Genomic DNA, 24,847 nt, shown 5'->3' on the forward strand with positions numbered 1-24,847 from the left:
TCGATGGAGATACGGATTATTGCAATGGTAGAGAATCAGACACATATTCAAAACTATCCAGTGCGTAAAATTGTTTAATGATAGCATAAGGTTTTGACATTTAATTTTTTTTATATACTTACTTCAAACGAAGTATACAAATATTACCTTTTTTAGACTTTTGGAAGATGCTTTCTATATGAGTAATATAATCGTTGCTTTTTGTTTGCGTCTTGCTTTAGCCGTCTCATATTTATATGTACAATTTTATTTATTAAAATAATTATCAGTCAATAGCTTTTATATTGCTTGTAAAGTCTAGATATATTTGGAAAAAAATACGATTAATAGAATGCACTTTGTCACTTATTCCCTGGGTGTACTCTTAATTTTGTGGTATTGTAATTTGATTGGACAACAAATTACGGAAGGCAGTTCCGAAATACATTTCAAAATATAAGATTGAATCATATTAACTTTTTACGAATTTAATTTTTTTCCCCTCAAGTGAACGCTGATCTTTATTATTATAGATACAGCAGCAAATGGTATGCATTTTCACGAAAATCTCAGCTATTGATATTAATAGCATCCAGTAGATCGCTTAGCCCGTGTTTTTTAACTTCTGGAAAATTAAACCCCCTCTGCATGGAAACTTTTGGAAAAGTGAGCTATGCAATCAGTTGAACCAATTTTTGGCTATAATTGGAAAATTCAATCATACGTTGTTTTCAGACTTTGAAGGCTTCTTTATCGTTAATATCTGTATTTTCAGCCATAATTTAAGAGCCGATAAGTTTCAAGAGAATATATAAATCATAAAAATGACCTGTTTTCGTTGCACCGGTAGCCATTTAAAAATAAAATAGTTAATAATCAATCTATGAATTTTAATCAAACTTAATATTATCAAGCTTGTACTCTTCTCCTGTTAAAGCAGCACTTTTGGTACTCACTCATTAGAAATTAGCCGCAAAAAAGAAAGCTCTGCAGAGCTTCGATTCTGTATCGCGACTCGAGGAAATAACAAACCATTAGTATCTCATTGCGATTTTTATAAATGATACATCAATCAGTAGCACTTCTTTTCAGGGCCGAACATTTTGCCCGCGCATCGTGAAAATCGAGAGCAGCTTTTTTTCATGCCGTATACAAAGTACAAAAAGCTTCTTTTAGAGCATGCGGCAGCGGTGGCATGGCATCGAGAGCTAACGCGCAGACGCGAAAAAGCAATAGAGAATAAAGAGCACAGAGCAGTCTTTCTCTCTCTCTCTCTTTGCGCTAAAGTAGTAGTATATTTTGCAAAAAGCTTTCCCCACTGTCTGCTCCGTCTCTCTGGTTATAAGCATGAAACGGTTGGTGCGGCACGATATGTAGTACTAATACCTATACACACAGTACTGTACGTATACAGTCGAGCCGCCGCCGTCGCCGTCGCCGCCACCGCCGTGGCAGCTCTAAGCGAAAGTGTTTGCGCTGTGTACAGGAGTTTAGTTTTAGTTCGAGCGCCGCGCAAGTAAGAATATTTATCTAAACCTAAGGCTTTGGCATTGCGAGTGCGAAAACGTCGTTTGTTCTTTTGAGTGTATACGCGTATACTCGGTCGCGAAGATTCGACTCGAAATTGTAGTGCTGCGCGGATAATATAGTACGACGTCGGTGCATATAAGTCGCGCAGTGTGCTTGCATTGTGTCGAGTGTAACGATAATTCAATTTCTGCAATTTCTTCTTCTTTTATTTTGCTTTTTGACTCTCGTTTCGCACTTGAGCAGCTCGAAAATAAATCCTACATTATTAACTATACAATGCACTCGCTCGAGTGTATCTTAAAGCTCTCCCGAATGTAGGCCCGGCGCGAGCGAGTCAAAAGCTGAAAGAGAGAGATTCCGGGCCGAGAAATGTGCGCTTCTAAACTTATACACGCGCTACTCGCTCGGATCCGCTAATGCACCGCAAAGTCGGCGAATTCGGCCGTGCGCCGCACACACACGCGAATTTCGGCCCGATAATATAATATATCGCTCGCGTTAATAATTGTAATACTTGAAATTACCTAATAATATAAACGAGCCGTAATTTTTCTAATTCGCATCGGTGCTCATCGCGACACACATTTTTTTTCTTTGAATCATCGTCGTCGGGTCTCTTATCTTCTTTTTTCCTTCCTCTCTCTCTCACTCACTCGCGGGGTCTGTCTTGTATTATTTGTTTAATGCCGCACGCGCGACTCGCGAGTTCGGCATTCCACGGCGTGCCGGCATAATTCATAATACATTATATATACTTTGAATCGAACGATCGGTATGTGAGCGCGATACAAAGACGATCGCTCATCCAGTACGCCACATACGCGATTGAAAGAGCTTTGAGGAAAAAAGGCCGAAGATTCGAGAATAGCGCGCGGCAGCTGCTGCGAGCTGTATATATTATAATTGCTAAAAACTCGCAGTGTATTGTATAGAGAACTGCTGCTCGTGCGAGCGAAAGTATACAGAAGGCAAAAAGAAAAGAAAAAGAGTCAACAGTGTGTGTGTATAATTTCTTTCAGTGTGAGTGGAGATCGTGCGCGCATACGTAATTAAATCGTATATAATATTTATCATAAAATCGAAATAAAAAAAAAAGTTTGAGAAAGAAATAGGACGATATCATGTCGTTCTACTTTCGCGAGAAGCCGCAGTTCGGCGAGCGATTTCGGGAAAAATTCGGCGACGACATATTCAAGGAGCTGAAGCAGGAGTTCGGCGACGACGCTGACTTCTTTGCGGATCGGCCGCAGACGCAGTCGACGACGCCGGAGCAGCAGCAGCAGCAGCGGCAACGCAAGTCGTCACAGCCATCGAGTGCCGCTCATAATCCGATGAGAAGTGCTTTCGATCGATCCTTCCCAAGGGTGAGTAGTCCTCGAGTTATATACACGACGCTTAATTTATATCAACCGAATCGGAGCTATTTTTCATACGTTTAATGACAGCCGCAGCGATGACGAATGTATTTTTTGTATACGTGCGTGCTTTGTTGTTTTTATTTTGCCTCTTTATTCGGGGCTAGAGCTGACGTTTGATTGTTTGGGTTTGACGGCAAAAAAACAATAATGCATAATACAATTATTTGTTTTGTACTTTATCTCTCTTTCTCTCTCTCTCTCTCTCTCTCTCTCTCTCTCTCTCTCTCTCTCTCTCTCTCTCTTGATATCTCTTTCGAGTAAGCACAGGAATTCGGCCAAGGTTGAATTATCGCGCACATTCTTCAAAATCGCGATCGTACTCGTTAATTTTTTTCATACGATCACAATGCGTATAATGCATGACGAATCCTGTACTTTACTTATCAAATTGGATTCTTCTATTGCACGCACACACACACTATTATCTTATGGTTTGTGTACGTTCGGATTATATCAGTCATCCGTAATTGCAACCCCGTTCGATCTCGTGCGCAGGGAAAGTCCGAATTACCGCAGATAAAACTTATACGACTAACCATCAGCTTTGGTAATGGTCGCCTAGTCCAGGCCAAATTTTACCCCGCAAACTCGAGTACGACGATATATCGGGACGATAGTACCGCGTGGATTTTCCATGGGCTCGACGAGATAAAACCCAGGAAGAGAGACGAGGAGGCCAAAAACGGACTCTTAGTCATACTACACATGGAGAACTTTCCTAGCGTATTCGTATACGAGACTGATACGTTGGTATAATGGAAAAAGAGTGAATAATCAGCGCGTCGGGATCTCGCGGGGAATAGGAGCCAATCTCCGCCTATACAATCGGCTTCTAGGATCAATTATATTATATATATAGCGCAGCGACTGGACCTACGCACTTTACGAGTCGACGACGGCTTTTCCTTGTTTTTCTCTCTTTCTCCGTTACGATATTATAAAACCCGCTGTATGCCATTCGCGCGAGTCGCGGTGCGTGCGAATGTGTGTGTATACGTCCATATAGCCGAGTGGGCGTCCTGCTGCAGTCGCTGCAGCGCCTTTAGACAAAGATATATAATATCTTATGGACACATGCAGCAGCAGCAGTAGTAGCGCCTATACGTTTATTATAATGTAATGCTCACGGCACGAAGCGATCTCGGCGCGACTAGCTTAGAAAAACACGTTTGCATATTAAACATTTATTACATGCACATGACGAATGTAAGCGTGTATGTGTGCGCCGATCTGACTCCCACGTTTTTTCTTTCTCTCTCTATCTCTTTTTGCTAGTAGTCACGTGAACGTTCGAGAGCCTGCTAGCATAGCCACACGTATCTCTCTTTGCCGTTTACCGAATGAAGAGATCACAAGATACACATGGCTTTTTTTCGACCCATTCATACAATCGTCGCGTTCAATTTAACCAGAACACGTATAGAGTATATTATGGTGCAGTGGACGTATATGACGTACTGCTGCTGCTGCTCATCCGCGAATTCGTGTATCCCCAGAGCTGCGCCACTTTATCGTAGAATTTGGCAGGGTGAGTGCCACTTGTTTACCAGCACCACTACCACCGCACTCGAGTAATACGTACATGCACTACGTCCATCGTACACAGACAGACAAGCCTTCGCCCACGGGGGACAAAGAATCGTAAAATTCGAGCATGCGGCGGGGGCGTACGTACGATCGGGGGGGATATATATTATTATCAGTGTATGAAACGACACAGGCGCATTTAATGGGCGCTTTTCTCATTCTCGCTCCAGACCGGGGGATGCTGCTGCACCAGCTAACGCAAGGAGGGTGTGTGTAAACTATACCTCATCTCGTCGAGTTTCCGACTTGGAATTTGCGCGTCCTTTGTACTACTATATACGCTAGGCTATGCTTGCGTCTCGATACGATCGCAAGCCAAACGTAATTTTGTTCCGCAGTTAATTCTCTCGTGCTCGCGTATAACAAACTCACGAAGTATATCGAGGAATCGTGCGTGAGCTTTAAACCAGTGACATATAATATTATCACCCCCGAACTAATCAGAGCGCGGTAAGAGAAAATACGTATATCAAAGAGGAGTCGGCGAGGGGTGAGCTTTTAGGCGACATTTATAATGTAATGTAAACGTTATGAATCCTCGAGCGACTCGATAACTGCGCTCTGCTCGTCTTTTCCCAGCTCGCGGCTTATATAGCCTATTGCAAAAGATATACGCATCGAACAGATACGTCATATATATGCTCATTTTCAATTCGATACGTATCTTCCGCACCTTTCCGATTGCGCAATTACGTATTATATACCGTATATATACTCGTCATTGGCAAGTGGCAACGATCATTTGCCCTCGGGATTTTCCTCCTCGCAGGTTATTCTCTGCGAACGAGCAGAACATTTTTTTTCTCCGTTTGACTCTAGAACGCTGGAAATTACGTACATAGACTTCAACCTGATATAAAATAATTTTGGGAGTTGTAACTCGAATAAATGCGAAAGAAATCCCGCGTATATAGGCATGCTATTATAATGTGCTGGCAGGAGCTGAGTTTAGAGAAACAAAGAAGCTGCTGCTGCTGCTTGCCGTGCTTGCGGGCTTTGACGCCGAGGGAGAGCTCGAACGAAAGCTGTAAGACTTTTCTCTCTCTCTCTCTCTTTCTCTCTCCTCCGTATTTTTTGTCTGCCGTGTAACGAACGGCAGACGTATCATATATATAAAGCGAGATCGATGAACGCGAGACGGAAAAGTTGTATATTTTGGCTTCGATGATGAACGATGTGCCAAATACCTTATATTTCGCTCGTTCGCGTACGCATAAAGTACTTATTATATACAAAAGAAGAAGAAGAAGAAGCAGCAGCGCAACAGAGTGTGTGTACCTAATGTTCTGTATCAGGCGTCCGTTGTTCGCTTCTATATAACGATGCTGACGACGATTGAAATATACAACAGAGCACAAGTTGTTCGATTATAATACCCGTCCACGCGCAGCAAGTGTTTGAGTTTTTATTATTATTTTCGCTCTCACTTCACGAGCGTTTGCACAACGTCGTCGCATGATTCGTATTAAAAAAAAGAAGAAGAAGTATGTATATTCCGTCGCAGTTTGAACAAATAAAAAAAAAGTAACGTCGATCGATTTCGCAAGCTCGCGCTGCGTGCGAAAAACCCTTGCTCGCGTCTAGCTATATTCAATATTTACTCTCTCGGTGTACGTACGAATGTTCGTGACAGAGAGAACGAGTGAGGAGGAGGATCACTGCGGTATATATGTACACCGAAGGACGACGATTGCTGGTATTTTTCTGCGTACAGCTTCTACTCGCCCGACACTCAAACATTTTTTTTCCTCCTCTCTCTCTCTCTCTCTCTCTCTCTCGTTTTTTTCCTTCCTTCTTCTCGCAGTTCACTCTGAAACTCTTCTCGACAACTTCGGAAAAAAAAATAAAAGAAGAAGGGAGGCTCGCGTCGAGTATTATGTCTGCGAAGACTCGAGCTTGCGGAAAGCTCGCAGTTTATACCGAGCTTTCGCCTTCTTTCGGTAGACATAAGTCACACTGATCGAATGTAGCAATGCTATATAGACGCGTCACGACGGTCTATACAGTCTTTCTCTCTCTCTCTCTCTCTCCGTCTTTCTCTTCGCGCGCGAAATGCGAAAAATGTTAATTTTCTTCGCAGTCGTTATTACATAAAAGTGACGTCGCTTTTCCGCAGACGCAACATAGCAATTAGGAGCCGAGCTCTCAAAAGCTATACTACGGCCGCTTATACACATAGTATTAAATGCGAAATACGTGTCGCATCGCAACGGCGACGAAGACGACGACGACGACGACGACTCGGGGGTAATTATAAACCATAGTGCTCAGAGCGCATCGTCCCGGTGGGACTATAATATGCGATGCCCTAGCCGCAGCAGCAGTCTGCCTCTTGCGACTTTTACCGCGAATTCCAAAACTAATTTTAATAGCATCGTGTGCTCGAGAGAGAGTGAGAGAGAGAGAGGCGAGCCCTTGTAGTGCTGCTCGTGTGCGGATATCATGGGTGCTGTACGATGGACGAATATTAAATTATTTTCGGGGCAGCTGGTCGCAGGTGTGTCATTCGAGTACACCGTGTGTACCCCAGCAGCAACGGACAAGCTCTCTCGTCGCACACAGAAATTCGACGCTTTGTTGGACTATTACACACACACACACACACACACACACACACACACACTTTATGGTCTGTGTAACAAGTAATATTCTAGGCTTTCCACGTTTGGCGCGTAAGCTATACACACACACACACAACGACGCGACGTCTCGGTGTATTAATCAAGTATATAGGACGGCAGCAGCTCTGCTCTCGCCTGCAGTCACGAATCGCGTCGATATTTTCATTCTCGAAAAGGCTTCGAAACATATTATGGGATACATTACGCAACGCGGCTCGCTCTTGGTAAATAATTGAATCTTTGCACCGAGCGCGGAGCGAGATCGTGCGAGCGATATACACATGCACCGGCTGCAACGGAGCCCCGAGGCGGCACTGTAATACGTATAGAAATTGCGCTGTACAGGTATACAATATTCATTCTCGGTGGTGATTTTTTTTCCTCGTAAAATTATCGTTATCCACGTGCCTCCAACGTTGCTGGTTCATCGATGTGGCTAAATGTTTTATGAATTTAACGCGAATCGTTTGAAGACGACGATTATTATATCCATATGTTCAGATACCCTCGAATGTCGCGCTGCTGCTTCCTCGTGTGTGTCGCGCGCCAAAAAAGAAAAACGCACGAGTATTAAAATTGTCTCGTTTCTTTCTCCGCTACTTTACTGCTGCGCTGCTATTGGCTACAGCTGTGCCCTGCAGCCTGTGTGCATCGCTCGAGCTATTCAAGAGAGAGAAAGATACTTGGCATCGAATCGACACATTCCGTTCGTATATATGAGCACAGATAGAGCATGCCTACAGCTCCAACGTTATAATACTCCGCAATGTATCTCTCTTTCTACGATAAAAGCACGTGTGCTGGAATGAGCGCGGCCTGCACCGAGGTATATACTATGTATACTGCGCGCTCACGAGGCGCGAGGAATTCACGAAAAAGGGTGCAGTGCAGTGCAGCGCGACTCGCGCGCGATAAATTAGTATGAAATATATTAGCCCTACTATAGCAGGTAATAATAATATTCCAACGCGTTGACTTTTACCCGCGCGCGCGCGTATTATGGCAATTACTCGAGAAATAGGCTCGAATGCATGTAACTATATACGATATCTGTGGCAAAACTTTTTGTCCTCGAAACGGTTGTGGGTACTACACATACCAGTGTATATCGCGCGCGGGTAATTTTCCCGCGCAGCCGTGAATTTTATCGCGCGATCAGTTGAAAATATCCTACGATTTTACGGCGCGAGCGTTGGTGCTCGAGCGACTCGCTCGAGTCCCTAATAATAATACACTCGTCGAGCGCACGAGTTCTCTCGAGCGATCGGGCAAAACCATGTCAACGCCCTGTTAATTATAAATAAAATCTCCTCGCATTCGTTCCTTGTTTGTTTTTTTTTGTTCTTTTTTGTTTTTTGTGTTTTTTTTCGTGCGAGCTCGCGTATATTATGATACGAGTGCGAGATGGAAGATTATTCAGGCTCTTATTATGCTTAGATTATTATGTGAGTAATTTTTATACGTAAGGAAAATTACGACGCCAAAAAACCCCTCGCACGAAATAGTGCTATTTATACAAGAGTATAGTTGCTGTGTGTGCACATTCGACGAGAAGAAGAAAACACAAATGAAAACAACTGCGATAAATCATCGTTCGCGTAAATGAAAACAAAAAAAGTTGGAAATGCCATGCAAAGTGTAGCAACAGCCGTCAATTTGCGCTTTATATACAAGATATATGCGTGCGCGTGCATGGCACATACATAGCGCTAAAAAAGGAGGAGGAGTGAATCAGCGCGAAAGAAGAACAAGAAGAAGAAGTAGAAGGAGGGGGAAAAATATCAGAAGCGAGAACGTGGCTTAGGTGTATAACATGTGCACAATAGTATACATGTATATATGAAAATGAGGTGGCTGCTGCTGCTGCCGACTGCCCGCTATACTTGCTCGCGTCGACTGCGCTCCTGATCAATCGATCGATCGGTCTAGATCATTGATCGTCAACGAACGCAACGATACCGCGCTGCAGCTGCGCTCGTACTTTTTTCGTCGCATTCTACTCATTGCTTCGAAACGATGATCGATCTCCGCGTGTCGATCGACGTGTCTCTTATTCCTATTGTATATAGTTGGACGATTGTTTCACTCGCGTTTAGGTGTGTGATACTCGATCGTATCGCTTTACAAAACAAACGTCATTATTTTCATGTATCGCTCGATTCGCTCGCGATCGCACATACGCTACGCGAGCAAAATCGGTTGGATTTGCGCTGCACACGTATGCGCTCGTGTGTGCGCGTATGTTATAAGCACCAAGAACGGCAAACTGCAGTCGAATCCACGATCGAGCGTATATGCAACGGAGCTTTTCGTCTTCGGCTTATTCATTATTGATTTTTTTTTGGTTTTTAATTAAAAACACAAGGTCAATGCCACGCGCAGTTGAAGAGAATAAGAAAAAAAATCGTATAAATCTTTGCCTCAAAGGTCAATACATTGAAACGACACACTGCGAGGAGATCGGGAATTCATTTATCTCGTCTCGGAAATCGATCTGCCTGCGCTTCTCGTTGCCGGAGAAGCTATATGTATAAGATCGATTTGAATCCGAGAGAGGACACTCCGCTTCCGATATCCACCTATTAATTGTGTAGTTTGCGCGTAAACTCGTGGCGACAACGACTCGATATATCCATAAACGCGCTCGCCTTATAGGTCGCAAGAAGAAGAAAAAAAACGATGCGCAACCTTCGAACGCGATCTCGGATTCTTTTAAACGCGATCACGTCATTTCTCTCTCTCGCTTTGCGCGAATAAAATTAGCTTCCGCTTTGTTTTCCAACTCCGAATGAGTTCCTCCAAAGGGGCAAAATCGTTGTAAAGTTTGATATTTTAGATACGTTTTCGCGGCGAGCTTGTACCTCGATCGTTGCGTGCACCGTTTCGCGACGGAATTGAAAAAAAAATCGAGAGCTTCTTACTATCGCGGTCTCGAAATTCTTCGCGAGTAGACTCGAGCCAGGATGGCTCGCTGCCAAGCTCGTTACTTGGAAACCGCCATACATACACCATACATAAGTATTGCCTCCACCTTTATCACGTGCGAATCCTCGCGTGGAAGATATTGTGCTGCTCCGCTGCTCGTCGTCGTCGTCGTCGTCGTCGTCGTGCGGTGCGCTCGATTTACGCCGCGTCGCAGACGTATATATTTTTCCGGCCGTTTGTCAATGCGCGCATGGCACACGGGCACATCGATTGCACTGCACACACACACACACACACATATGCCAGACAGGAGCTGCCGTTGCTAATCGACGATCGAGCCTATATATATTCTTGCCCGTCTACTATATAATCGAAAAAAACGGCCAGACGATTTTCAGATTGTATATTGTGTACGCGTCGATAAAAAGGAAAAGAGAAATTTTTTTTTCTCTCGCAATTTCAAGGGCACGAAGAAAACGAATACGAAGTTTGAGATTTTTCCGGGATACGTGTGTGCGCGCGCGTAATGTACGAGATATGGGACTCTGTACGGTAGTCTCGTATAAAAAGCGTGTAACAATACGCGCAATTGGACGAGTTGGCAACGCGTAGGCCGGAACACGAGCGATATTTGGAGATTAGAATCGGTGAGGCGCGCTGTAGCAAACGCAGCTTCGGACGACGCGCGCATAATGTTTTTTTTTTTTGGTTTATTCGAGCGTACATTAAAGCACAAAATTTTTAACTATAACGAAAGATGTATGATCCATATTATGTATTATGTAGAAAAATCGAATAAATAATTGCCGTCTGCGCTTCGTCGTGCACGTGAGGCTCGACTCGCACGTACATATTTACGCGACGAGTGCGCGCGATAGGAGCATTCTAGAGCGGCGCCAGTGCGCTCATTTAGATAGGCCATATTTTCTGAATTAGTTCAACGCCACCGATACGCCGCGGCTCGCGCGAGCGACGTAATGCGAAAATTACGTAAGAAATATTTATGCTGCACGATTACTCGCTGGAAAAACTATAATCGCCAATCGCGCCGAGTGGACTTTGAGGTTTATTACTCGAGCGTCGATCGGCAATAAGTGTTTACTTAATGTTAAAGCTCGGGCGAGTTCAAGGCCGCAGTTGCGCGCGGTCGCGACCATAATTTACCAACAAAAAAAAACGAAAGAAGAAAAATAAAGTTTAAAATGTTGCCGCGCGCTTCAATGTCGGGGTCGTTAATACGCGGAAGCTTTGCCGCACTACTAGCGATGTATGTACCGTCCATCGCAGTATATACACGCGTATAATGCGTCATTAATACCGTTTTAATCGTATCGTTCATAGACACACGTTTGACGTTGGCTGCGCTGCGCGATCTTCGCCTGGATGTATAACGTAAGAGCACGCCTTAATGACACTTCATTCGAATTAACCGCAACCAGCCAGTCAGCCGCGCCTTTTTTCCTGTACATAGATCCTATGCAAAAAACCCGAAGGTCTCTAATACAACTAGCTATGACGTGATTCTTCTCTCTGTTGTATTGCGTTTTTTTTTCGCTGCTGCTGTTTTTGTATATACGGTATATAAAGTAAAGCAAAAATATGTGAAAACTTATACTTACATGCATTACAAGATGGGTACAGATCACTGAATGTAAAAAAAGATTTTCAAGGTTGACGAGTTTACAGAGGAATACAAATAATCGAAAGTAATAAAGAAAGCGTGAGTGACTTGAATAAAAAATTAGATAGCTCCAAATTTTAGGAGTTTCTCGAATAATTATCCACTAAAGTACAATTATTCGTTCCGAATCCATCTCCTAAAATTGTGATCCCAAATTAATGGTGATAAGCCAATCTGCGATGATTGCCCATAGGAAACAAAAATTACTTTCTGGTAAGATTCAATGAATCAAATCGTGCGATACATGTATCTAACGCAATTCAATCATTACAGGTTCTGCAATCCAATCTGGAATTTTCAAAAACAGTACCTCAATAAACAAAAAAACTGTTACTATTTTTTATAAACGAAACTGAATTTTTCTTTGGGCTTGACCATATATTATTATCGTGCGAGTTTATTACTCCAGAGAGCAGCGCCCGCAACGAAATACGAGCCGAAACATAATTTCCCTCTTAATACTTATTAAAAGTTTGTACGGTATACCGTATTTATAATGATATTCGAAGTTACCAAAAATAACAACGAGCATTGTCGAGATGTGTATTATTTGTCTCTCTTTGTCGTGACGTACACACATATATGTTTGTTTTTTTAAGCGTACTCGTCGCGCCGCAGAATTTTTCGCTGCTCGTGTCATCGTAAACGAAGATGAAATGGTTTCTTTATATACATCGAAATTTAATAAGCACTTGCATATATACTTATGTCAAAGTAAGAACAGCGCGGCGCGTACTTATATACGCTTATAACTCGATCGATGAGCGCGTGTTTGACGTAGAATAAGTAAACTGCGAGTACTTAATCGCTACGTGGCAACTTGGAGCGCGGAATTAGATCAAAGTATTTAAATTTAATAAGATTTTGAGCCAATTGGAATTTATAATACGAAGATGTTTATCGACCGCGAGAAACAAAAAAAAATTCGTATATGACCTGATTACATTGGAAATTTAGGACTCGCGAGATTTACTATTGACAGCCTAATTCTGGCTGCTACATCGGGTAAGAACGACCACATGCAAACGCAGAAGTTCGTGGAAGATAGCTGAAATAAAAAACGTCGTCAACCGATTGTGCCTCGTGCGTATGCACCTCTATCTATACGAAAAAAGGTGCGGGACCATGTAATTGGCGCGTCGCGAGCTCGTAAAAATCACGTGCGCGCGCTTGCTTTGTTTACATATTATTATCGCGGGCCGCGCCAAAGGTGAGAAAACTTTTTTTTTCCTTTATCTGCACCGCGTTCCTGCGTGTAATCGTTCGCTTCCTCCGCGACGTTGCGTAAATCATTTCAATTGCGCGATCGCGACGTTCTTCGATTTTTTCGTGTATGTATGTAAAAATGCGCGTCACAACAAACGCGCGCGCGCCGTGCTGCTGTCAAGCGTCGTGCGCGAAGAAACGTCAAACGCCAGCAGACGACAAATCGCGGCAGCATTGATCGTTGGCGCCGTCTGGCGTTTGCCGTCTGGTACTAACGTTCTACTGTACGTATAAAATTCGCGTAAATATATAAACAATCATTTGCACATTTTCGTTGAATTCGAAACAACGATATAAGTAACTCGAGTATGCGCGCACGCGCGAGGGCTCAAAATCGAGCGACAGAGTTCTTTTCCCCCACAATGTGACAGTATCGACTATTTTTTTTACTTTTCTTTATTGCCCGATCGGAGGTCTGTACAAATTGGATATATAGAAAATTCGATCATATTTTTATTTATAATAAGGTCTCGCTCGCTCGCCAGCACACACACGCGCGATAATGTAATTCGAGATGCAAATTTAACGCGATGATTCAAACGCGTATTATACGCCGTACGTATGACTAATGTCGATCATCACACCTTATAAGTTGCAAAGCCGTACAACGTTGTAAAAATCGCGCAAAGTAACGCTTTTCGTGCATGCGAAATGACAAACTATTATCCCTCGAATCGATACACGTCGAGCTTCCCGCAGCCAAAATTTTCTGCCTCGTAGCCCGAATACATCCTACGAGAAATCGGAGAAATTAGAATCTTGTCTCTTTCTAGGCGTCTCTTGAATCGAGCCTCTACCTGAAGCTTCCAGCACGTTCTCGAGCGTACGCGTGGGTGCTCGGCTCGGCCTGTACATTCTCGTGTATATATGTAATGCATAGTAGCGGCGGCGGCGGCAGCGCCACTCGCACAGCACAACCTGCGTTATTTAAGCTGGCGTTCGATCGCACCGCGAGCCAGTATACAAACGACAGAGTTTGAATCAACACTGCGAACATTTCGCAACGTATTCTTGTACGGCGTTATAACGCTAACATTCATATTACTACATTTCCAAATCGATTGTGTGAAATTATTACATTGACCGACGAAAGTTCTTCTGTGTTTAAGACAATTTGTGAGTGAACTTTATAATCTACCAACGAATTCGAGTGATTATTTGAAGTGAAGAACGAGGAGTGATAATTTTTACTTAAAAAGTCTAATTGGTAAATAGACAACACTTGCCTTTAAGTTTTTTTCTATCGTACGATTTTTTTTTTCTTGATTTTCTTTAATAGTTTAGTGTCTTTTTTTGCCTACTAGTGCTGCTACCCGAATCGTTCTCTCATCATTCATACATACATAATTACGTCCGTTATTACATCAACGACACACCGCACCAGAAATATCAGTATCCACGAATAACCGCCTGCGTCAATATCACGCTTGTGTTTCTCTTATTTTTTTCCTTTCCTTTTTCTCAATTGACTTTCGCAAAAAATAAGATGGAATTGTGCAAATCTATCCTCATCTCTATACGCGGCGGAGTCTGGCCTGTCTGCGAGACGACGAGTCTGGCGCGCGCCTTATAGGTTAGCTTCCTTCGAGACGCTTCGCGAATGCCGAAAACGAGAACGTCGCGCGTATTCGAGAATGTTTTTCTCGAGCTCTCTTGTCGATGCTTAAAGAGAAAATCGAGAGCACACACACACACACATCGATGCGAATATCAACGCGTATTATAGCTTGTAATATACACGAATTCGGCTTTGTTTTTATTTTTGGACTTTATCGCTTATATATAGTGTTATGTATCGTGCGTTAAATCTCGTACATCAAGAACGCGTACCACTTGTACGGGCCGAGATGAAGCTTCCAACGAGGAAAATTCTTAAATTCTGATTATAACCAGACTCCGAAATTAACGATGGGTACAGATTTGCACTTGACATTTTCAATTATCGTTCTCATCATCAAAACGAGCACACGAATAGACGCATTATAATATTATAATTATTTCACGCAACGTAGAAATCAGGTTTTCGTAGTAATTATCATGCAATTGTCCAGAATACGCAAAAAACGCGTTTTTGCTTTTTCTTTTTTTTTATTTAAACGCTAAATCATAGAATATTGCGTCATAATTACGATTATCATTTCAGTAACATTTTCATATATTTTTTAGCTAAATACATGTAATGTCTTTTTCGTGCCACTTTTAACTTTCAGACTTCTAATAATCGATAAAATCCAATGTGGCTCATACGTTATTACAGCGTCGAGCCCGAAATTTGTATAAACATAAACCATTAGCATTATCGAAAATGGATTATTGATTTGCGATTTTTAAAATTAATAAATTTAATCGAGGTGTACGCGTGAACTAACAATTATCAGTATAATTACATCGAAAACCTTTTATTCTGCGATCGATTCATGAAGGGACGCAACACGAAAGGCAATCGTATATCGTATAATTTATATAGTAGGTGTTATGTAGGTTAAAAAGAGAATAAAAAAAGATAAAAAAATTGAGAGAGCCGCGAAAGTAATCGATAATTATTCTTGTATGCAATTTTTCGAAGGGCAAAAATTAATATACAAGGAAGAAACACGATGGATTCGCCACTCATCCTTGACGGTGCCACAAGATTTGGCCGGGGACTCGACTTGGATAATGAATTTCCTGTAAGTTTTTTTTCTCGTCCTCCTAAAAAAAAAAAAAATGGAAGTAAACCAAAGCAAGTTTAAGAAATCTCATTACCCAAATTTAACCCAAAGTTCAGAGAAATCGATATGTACGATATCGCACATGTGTATATAGTGTTACACTCTCGAAAGCTCTTGTATTGCTACCGCGGTATAAAGCAGCTGCAGCAGCAGCGAAAAAAAGTGCAGTCAGCATAGTCGACGCGCAGCAGCACGTCTCTCTGTCCTCAAACAAACTTGACTATATATATATCGGGCAATGCTATATAACGCGTTATCCAACGTGTGCGTTCCTCTCGTCTCTTTGTTGTTTTTTTTCTTTTTTCCTTCGCGTTTCAAAACGGCGAGACTGGCTTTTCCGCTGTTGACGCGGCGGCGGCGCTGCTCGAAGGACACACGCACCACCGATGCGTCGAGCTCTCGGTAGAGTAATATACTTGCATTATCCACTCGAATCTCATGATTATTCACAATCGGATCTTACCCTTATTTGGCAAAACCAAGAGTGTGTGCCCACGAAACGCATTATATTTATATACCTTTTCTTCTTTTTTGTATTTCTTTTTCCTTCTACTTCTTCGTTTCGCCTTAAGGCGCGACCTTGCGATCGACGACCAGCATCATCATAATCAGCAGCAGCACAGCTCTAAGCTTCGCACATAATTTGAATCACACTCTCTGCCTCTCTGCATTTTCGACTCTTTTCTCGTTGTTTTGTTATACGAGTAAACCTTGCAGCGTTTGTTTTTCTCCTCTTCGTCGTCGTGGTCGTCGTCGTCGTCGTCGTTGTTGTTGCTCGTTAATGAGGCAGGGGTTTTAAAAAAACTCGGTTAAATATTATTCGTACTTCAACCTTGAAAGCGATTCGCTTTTACGAGCGCGCATAGACCTCTTTTTTAACAGAGAGCCCCGCTATGCTACCTGAACTTCGATTCTGTTTTTTTTTTTTTTTACATCGCTCGTCGCTGTTATAATACTCGCTGCACGCTCGTTCGTGCCTGCATCGCGTCGTCGCGGTGAAACAATAAAAGCAACAAAAAGGAAATAAATCCGCGAACGATATACGGTACGTGCACGGCACAGTAACACACAAACGCGCTAATGTAACGACATATTATATGTACGCGCGACGATCGTTTGTATGTGTGTAAATTGGTTACGCGTCAGTTTAGAAATAGCCACAATGACGTGTTTTTCTCTCTCTCTCGGACTCTCGGTGTTACAAGTCGTCGTCGTCGTCGTGCGTTATACATATGTAGTGTACCGAGCGCCGTACGTGCAATAACGACGATCTTTGCGCGTTTTCGGTGCGGTATCGAGGCGCGAGCGCGAGCAGAGAGAGAGAGAGACTCGATATTTATTAGTCGCTTTTAAAGCTCTTGGCAGCGTACAGTCGCGATACAGCTTTCAACGCGCTCCACAACTCTCGCGTCGTTTCGGCAGTATAAACTTTGTTTTTTCTTTTGGTTGCTTCTTGGTCTTTCGAGATATATGTGTGCCGATTTCCGATCGATATATAGTTCTGTGTGTCGTGCGATGACAAATCGAAAAACGCAGTGATCCGCAGTTCAGATATCGCAGGATTTTAATTTATTCAACTTGCACGAGACGATATTTTGGTATGTATGCTCGATATACGCAGGAAAGCTCGCGCGGAAAACATAGCATTATTACGTTTTGTAGTAAATTTCGAGAGCGGAAAAAATGCTTTTAACGCGTTGTAAAATGGCGTTATACGAGAAGGAGAGAGAGAGATCGCCAAATTTCGATGTTTTCACTCGCCCACGCGTCGCCGCTATTGCTCGCTGGCTAATAATATAACGAATGAGCAAGCGCTCTTCGACCAAGCACATACGCACACACACGCTTCGCTCTCTTCTTGCAATATCAAAAGTGCATTTAGCAATAAAAGAGCCTTTTTTTTGTTTGTTTGTAACATTCGCGGGTTTTCTTTTCGCCCATTAACCAGAGTGCAAGCACGATTTCGCTCGAGTTGACGAAAAAGATTTTTGTTTCTAATCCATATAGCAATATCGCTCGAAAATCACGTGTTTATGTGCGCGAGATACATACAAACTCGCAGCGTTGGCGTATATGAGAATGAGAGAGACAGAGAGAGAGAGAGACGGAACAGGTAAATCCACACGCGCTCGCATAAACCACCGAAGTGAGCGAGCATAACATTACAAGTTTCTTGAACCAAAGACGAAGAGGAAGCAAAAAAAATACACACACGCGCGCGCGCGCGAGCAACGACTAAACAACTTTTGCGAGCTTAAATATAGTAGGCGCTTCTCGTTCTCTCGTCTTTTTAAATGCCTTTAAAGAAAAGAAAAGGTCGAATTATTGCTCGAGTTTTATAAATAAAATTCGGTATCTCGGCAGAGATTTCACTTTATATACTTTATGGAAGACACTTGCTCTCCGCTGGCGAACTTTTGGAATCGAGCTTTGTGGAATAAATGTCGCGCTATGTCGTATACCTACGTAAGAGAAAAATTCGTCGTTCATCGCGGAAGAGTCACTTCTATAAATAAGCGACCGCCACATCTCTCTCTCTATTATGCGTCGGCGGTGTTCTCTTTCTGTTTTTCTTTTTTGAAAACACACGACTCTGAATCGAATTCGCTCTCCTACGTACATAAGTCGTCTTCGTCTCTTTTTTTTTCTGCGCGTGTGTAAGTATTCCGAACGAAAATATCGCACGTCGTGCCTTTGAACAACGCCACGGAGCGCGGCCTGTATACACACAGACAGACAATGCACACACAATCCCAGCAGTAGCACGTGCTAATAAAATCGCGAAGAGTTAAAAATTAATGAAAACAATGTAACCTTCGCGGCCTTGCCCAGTGCTCAATTATGTATGTATATCGAGAGATTTAGCACCACCGGCTGCTGCTGCTGCTGGGATTGTGTATCATGCTGCTGCTCGTCCTTGACCCGTATGACTGGGCTATACTACTGGCTCTGTATGCGTGCACTGGTCGTCTTTTCTTATCGCTGCAACGTTAACTCGCACCAATAACAACACACGATTGCACCGCGTCGCCTCCGACACCGCAGTGCGTTTTCTTGAAAAGGGCATGTTATATATTTGTATGAATGCAATTTGGCACGCGGACATGCAGGCGCGATCGAAGGCTGGCTACTTCACTTTTTATCGCCCGTCTTAATTTCGTTTGCTTCTTTTTTTGACAGTACGTTAAAAATAATCTGCGACACGATTCTCGAGAAATCGGTCCGATTTCCACGACTTTTCGATGTAGTTGGATAAAAAAAAACAACAAGAAACAGGGTTAAGGCTCGTGCCGTATGTGCCATTGTCGTCGGTGGGGCACCCTTGAGCAGTTACATGCGGAGCACGAATCACGCACAATTATTCAAATGAGCGTCTGCGGTAAACCCTGACACTCACCCAGTTATCCAGAAATCGTGTTTGTAACTTTTTTTTTGCTCTCACTCTGTCTTGGCGAACCAAACGATAATAACAATGATGAATCGTGTAGCAGTGCACGAAAAGCAAAATCTATTCGTTGCACGCGCGTGTCCATACGAGAACGATAATTAAACGCGGCACGTGTAGCATCGTTTAATTATGAAGAAAAAAAAATTGAATTATAATAACTGATGACTATTCGTAGCATACTATTCGAGCATACTTCAAATTTTAAGTGTCCGTTGCTCCTCTCCTATGTATACGGGCCGAGCACGTGTTGTAGCCTATGTCAATTTGTACATTGCGTAATACATACATGCCCGAGCTTGTATTGTTATACATTTTCGCAATCGTTAAATCTCATAATGTGCGTCGTATATAATAGCTAGTATACCAGTGGTAGTATAGCTTCAATAGCTGAGCCTATTGATTTTTTTTTGTATATTCATTACCGCTACTATTACTACATGTACAATAACAAATTATCGTCTGGTCGCACGTACAGCTCTTTGTAAACATGTATATAGTGTCTCGTTGTGTGTTCGAGCCTTTTGTTTGTAACTATAGGAAACAAAGATAACAATTATAAATAATACGGAATTATCAATCATAGAAAAAGTTTCCGTGCGTTTATAAGTATTGTAAGCGAAAAAAATCAACATTTTACAATCATATAAGAGAAAGAGAGAAATATGTACACCTACTCCCACGTTCGAGCGCCGCGTATATGACGAGAGACGGAGCGAACGATCGGCGTCGTTCCGGGCGACCTTTCGAAATCCACGTAAAAGGCAATGTTAAATCGATTGCGACTCTGCGACTCTGCTGGGATATCTCGATGACGATGGCGTTTTTCTGCCATTCGAGATGTATAGCATAATAGCATTTTTCCACGATTCTTCTCTTTGTTCTTCCTTTTTTTCTCCCTCCCCTCGGTAGTGCGAAACTACGCGAAGATTTACAATAAATCATGCACGCGTGAGTAATTAATCCATATAAACGCGTGCAGCTGTTTCCGATCCGTCGATCGCGCGGCGTTATGTATACGTGCGAATTATTAAAACATACTTACTATATACTATACGTACACGACGACGCGATGGTCTCTTCAAGGATACCAAAGTGAAAATCTCAAAATATATAATAAAAACGATCGGCGGCGACGGCGCACACGGTAACACTGACACACTTATTTACGTTTTTATAAAATCGCGCTCTCGTGTATTTGCATATTTATAAGTTCCGTCCGCGCGCGAGCACGCGATCAAACGAATCGTTAATACGATCTCCGATGTGTTATATCGTGTTCAGCGATTTTAATATTCAAAAGCTGCTGCTGCTGCTGCGGTTGGAATTGAAAAACACAACGAGTCCATTTGTCGACTAATTTTGAATTTTCCACTTCCGTTCTGTGCGATGATTTGTGCGAGCTGAACCCCCGAAAACAATTATATCTAGAGAGGATCGTTCTTTTATTTTTTAATTTTTGTTTCTCGCTCGCGGCCAATACCTCCACCCACGAGATTATAAGCTCGCACGAAGAAGAAACCGGTTATCTTTTCAAATAATTAAGCGAACGCGAAAGAGGTTTTTTTTGTTGTTGTTGTTATGAATCCATATTTATTTTTACACATCTGTCTCGTATTTTTCGTAACGAAGATTTATCCTTTTCCGCTCTACATTCGACCCACAATTACGCCATTCGTCATCGCTAATTTACGAAGATAAAAAAAAAGATCGTTGAATGAAATCGACAAGAGAATCTCACCGTTTTCTTTGTACTTTTGTTTTTGCAGGGCTTTCCATTCGACGACGAAGGTTTTGGCCATCATCGCCGCGGCAACAACATACGCACCCACCTCGACGATCTAGCCGCTCGGCATCCGGAATTCGCCGATCAGCTGTTGGGCCCACCGTGGGCGGACATACCCTTCAATACAAACTCGCTGCATCGCAATCGCAACGGATCGGTCAGACGAGGCTCACAGGAACGAGCCAATAATCAATCGGACGAGGTAGGTGTCGCCTTGTGAATTAAACATATCTTACTCGTCGCCTCTCTTTTCGTTCGATCGACTAAACCGCCCCCAACTCGTTCGTTGACAGGACGCGCGATCACAAGCAAGCGGAAGCAGCGCGGCGAGCGGTGCAAGTGGCGTGAGCTCGCACAACGGCAGCGAGACAGAACAGAAGCAACAGACACAGCCATCGACGATGGAAAATCCAGCGCGTAACGTGCGTGCCATGTCGGCGCCACCGGACAATCGTCAGAACGTCCCACAGAGCAACGGCAGCCCGTTCGTCACGGCCAACGCATCGCAGAAGATGAACGACCAGCCCCAACAGAACGGACAGCGCGAGAAGTCGCCACCCTCGTCCCAGCAACAGAAGCCACAGTCGCCACAGCCACAGCAGACCGGAGGCGGAAACGTCAGGCACATACCGATCTTCGTCGAGGGTCGCGACAGACCCGTGCTGCCGAAGGACGTCGACGAGCCGGACTTCGTCAGACCACAGACTCGCGAGCAACATCGGGAGTCGCCCGTTCACTTCCAGAGGCCGTCGCATTATCAGCAGCACTACAAGCCCTCGTCCGCCTGGCACTTCCAAGATCCGTTCTTCGATCAGCCGGCCAGCAGCTGGGGCTCGCCGCCGACGTCCAGTCCGTTATACAGTCGGTTCGGAGCTCAGGAGAAGCCACATCATCAACAGAAGAGGCACACCGAGCAAACGATACCGACGCAGCGACACCAGCAAGCACATCAGCAGCAGCCCCATCATCCCCAACAGCCACATCAGCAAAAACCACACCAACAAACGGAAGTGCCACAAGCTGAACCGCCTAAACCCAGGCAACAGGTTCAGCCGAAAGATCCACTAGGTGAGTGTCTTGAAATGATTAACAATCGAGTACTTTACTATATAGACGATCGACGATCAAGATAATAACTACTTAACTTTGTATTTTAGAAAAAGTTGCACTAGTCCAAAAAGAGGTGGATGAACTGACCGAGCAAGTGAAACAGTATTCGGGTAACTCGCGACAGGACAAGCAGTACATGTATCTCGACGAGATGTTGACGCGAGAGCTTATTAAGCTCGACGACATCGAAACTGAGGGCAAGGACAATGTCCGACAAGCCCGCAAACAAGCTATTAAAAGTATACAAGAGTCCATCGCTCTTCTGGAATCCAAAGCACCTCTGCCGGGTCAGCCGGAGAATAACGAAGTTGCCCCAGAAAATGAGTCTATGGCAACCGACGAAAATAGTGAGGAAAAAATGGAGACCAATGAGGTAGGTTGAAATCAAGAACTTTTCAGTTTTCTGATTGAGATCATCGGTTGTTTGAGAAATATTGCATCGTTTTCTTGTATCCAAACTTTCAATAAGAGTGTAGCACTTGGAAATGTAGAAAAATGCACAGATGTTGGATATTTTGTGCATTCTTAATTGGAAGTGTATTCACGGCAATGGAATGTGTAAGGCTTGTCGAAACTAGAATATAAAGTAAATCATGTGATTGAATTAATTTCAATGAATTTACTATGACTTTGAAGTTGACCAATTTTCGAATTTATGCATTAACAATAAAATTCTTAAAAGCTTCTAAAGAATACCGAACAAAAATAACGTTTCTTCTTTTAAAGAAACTAACTTGATTATTACGTACTCAATATGAAATATACTATTTTTCTGGGTTTAATTTTTAATAATACATATACTTTTTGTAGACAAACTATTAGAATCAATTGGAGTGGAAAACTAATGAGTGTAAGCTTATTGTATAGAGTGGTGTTTATTTTTGAAAACGTTTTTAATTTACTAATTCGAATAATTATATGATTTCAATATTAACTTGCTAAATCCATATTTACTATTTACTGATCAATTTTTCTCAAATAACCGATAATACTCTGATATAATACACTAATTAAAGTTGAAAGCTATGTAACCTTATTTATTTATTCAAGGTTACATCCACCTAATAGCTATTATTGCAACAATTAAATGCAGAGTATGTTTTTTGAACAATTTTATTCAATGTTTTTTCAATGTATATTAAAAATTTAACTGCACGTTACATTTTCCATTTTTAGAGATAAAATTTACTTTGGTTATGCATCTGTAAAAAACCATTCTTTATAGGCAATTTTTTTATTTTTATTCTTATTTTATTTTGAAAATACTGCTAGTAAATCTTTAATTATTTTAAATGTACTCACGTTTTATTTTATCGCACGACACATCACAGTACTACGTTTCCGTAATTGTTAATTGTCGATTTCTCAAAGAGCTACTTATTCATGATCATCTAAAATTATTTTCAGCAGTAGTTCACGCACACTTTACACGGTAAATATTACAGGTACAAACCGATGTTGCGCCAACAGCAACGGCAGCAGCCACCGAAGAGCCTAAAGCGGCGGCAATACCGTTGCCGGATGTTCCAGTACCGGAGGAGCCCAAAGCCCCGGCCATACCAATGCCGGCACCAGAATCACCAGTCAAAGCAACGTCGGTTGAAGCTCCTACTGAAAAGGTCGAAGAATCCAAAGAAACTGCAGAACAGACGCTAATTGAAGCCGAAGACAAAGTGTTAGAAGAAAAAACTGGCGGTGCACCGGAAGAGTCATCTGGAGAACCAACAACTAAAGTGTCGCAATTCTTTTTGACCATTAATGAACCAGTCGAAGACACAAATAAACCAGTTGTTGAACCAGTCGCTGAAACGGTTGCTGAATCGGTCGACAGTAGTGATAAAAATAAGGCTGTGGAAGAAACAACAAATGCTCCAGCAAAAATGGAAGACAGACAATCGTCGCCAGTCAAAGAACTTGTCATTGAATCACCGAAAAAAAAGAAGACCACCAAAGTTAGTAAGCACTCAAAAGAGGAGCCAAAAACTGAAACAAAAACTGAAGCTACTGCTACTACCCTAGCAAAAGAAACAAAGCAAGTGAAGACTAAAAAGGAAGCACCACCAGTGCCAGAGAAACCAGAAAAGTCGCCAAAAAAGGCTAAAAAAACGAAAGATACGAAGAAAGAACCGGAACCCGTGTCTGTAACTGCGATACCTCTGCCCGCGCCTGGACAGAATATTTAAGCTACCTAATTTTATGATATAACAAAGCGTGCTTTAAATTTATTAGATACCATTATTAAAATTAAAATTACTATTATTATTGTTATTAAATCACAAAAGAGAAATAAAAAAAATCAATTATTATCCAATATTGACTGAAAAAGAGGACATTTTTATCGTTTAAAAGAAAGGATTACGTTTTTTTGTTATCTAAAAGAGTACTTAAATAGAAAAAAAAGTTGGATCTTTCGAACGTAATATAGGATACAATATGACTGTGAGAACGCAAGTGCGAAAAAAGCATCTATCTTCCTCCTGTTGAAGATGCTTCTTGTGTGTAGATAGACTATATACGATTGTAGGGAAGCGAGTCTATAATAACTCTTAATCGAGATTGTCTCAATATTTTCTTTTTTATACATATAATGTATTTCAAATATTTATATAAAATATATTTATGAAATGTGTATGTTCTGATGATAGTGCGTATTTTACGTGCGTAAATGTGTGCATGTTATGATTCGAGGGAGGCAAGATATTTTTATATATACCCTTCCTCGATTTTAGTCTACTAGAAAATAGAAATATGAAAAATACATTGGTATAAAAATTCAATCAATTTGTAC

The 24,847-nt window shown here is 42.3% G+C and overlaps 1 protein-coding gene across 2 annotated transcripts; it reads left to right on the plus strand.

Moving 5' to 3' along the window:
* The first annotated feature begins 2,558 nt into the window (after positions 1–2,558).
* On the plus strand, positions 2,559–24,836 carry LOC106649662 (BAG domain-containing protein Samui). Of its 2 annotated transcripts, XM_014367193.2 has the most exons (6): positions 13,951–14,214; positions 15,574–15,676; positions 20,933–21,151; positions 21,243–22,017; positions 22,107–22,432; positions 23,505–24,836. In XM_014367193.2, exons 2-6 carry the CDS (start codon positions 15,605–15,607, stop codon positions 24,240–24,242), a joined length of 2,130 nt encoding a protein of 709 aa, XP_014222679.1. In that variant the 5' UTR covers positions 13,951–14,214; positions 15,574–15,604; the 3' UTR covers positions 24,243–24,836. The 2 variants fall into 2 exon arrangements, with proteins under 2 accessions (XP_014222678.1, XP_014222679.1); XM_014367192.2 differs by lacking the exons at positions 13,951–14,214; positions 15,574–15,676 and adding an exon at positions 2,559–2,873.
* Positions 24,837–24,847: the final 11 nt, after the last annotated feature.

Source organism: Trichogramma pretiosum, unplaced genomic scaffold (assembly GCF_000599845.2).
Source record: "Trichogramma pretiosum strain Unisexual culture from Peru unplaced genomic scaffold, Tpre_2.0 scaffold37, whole genome shotgun sequence".
Classification (NCBI taxonomy): domain Eukaryota; kingdom Metazoa; phylum Arthropoda; class Insecta; order Hymenoptera; family Trichogrammatidae; genus Trichogramma; species Trichogramma pretiosum.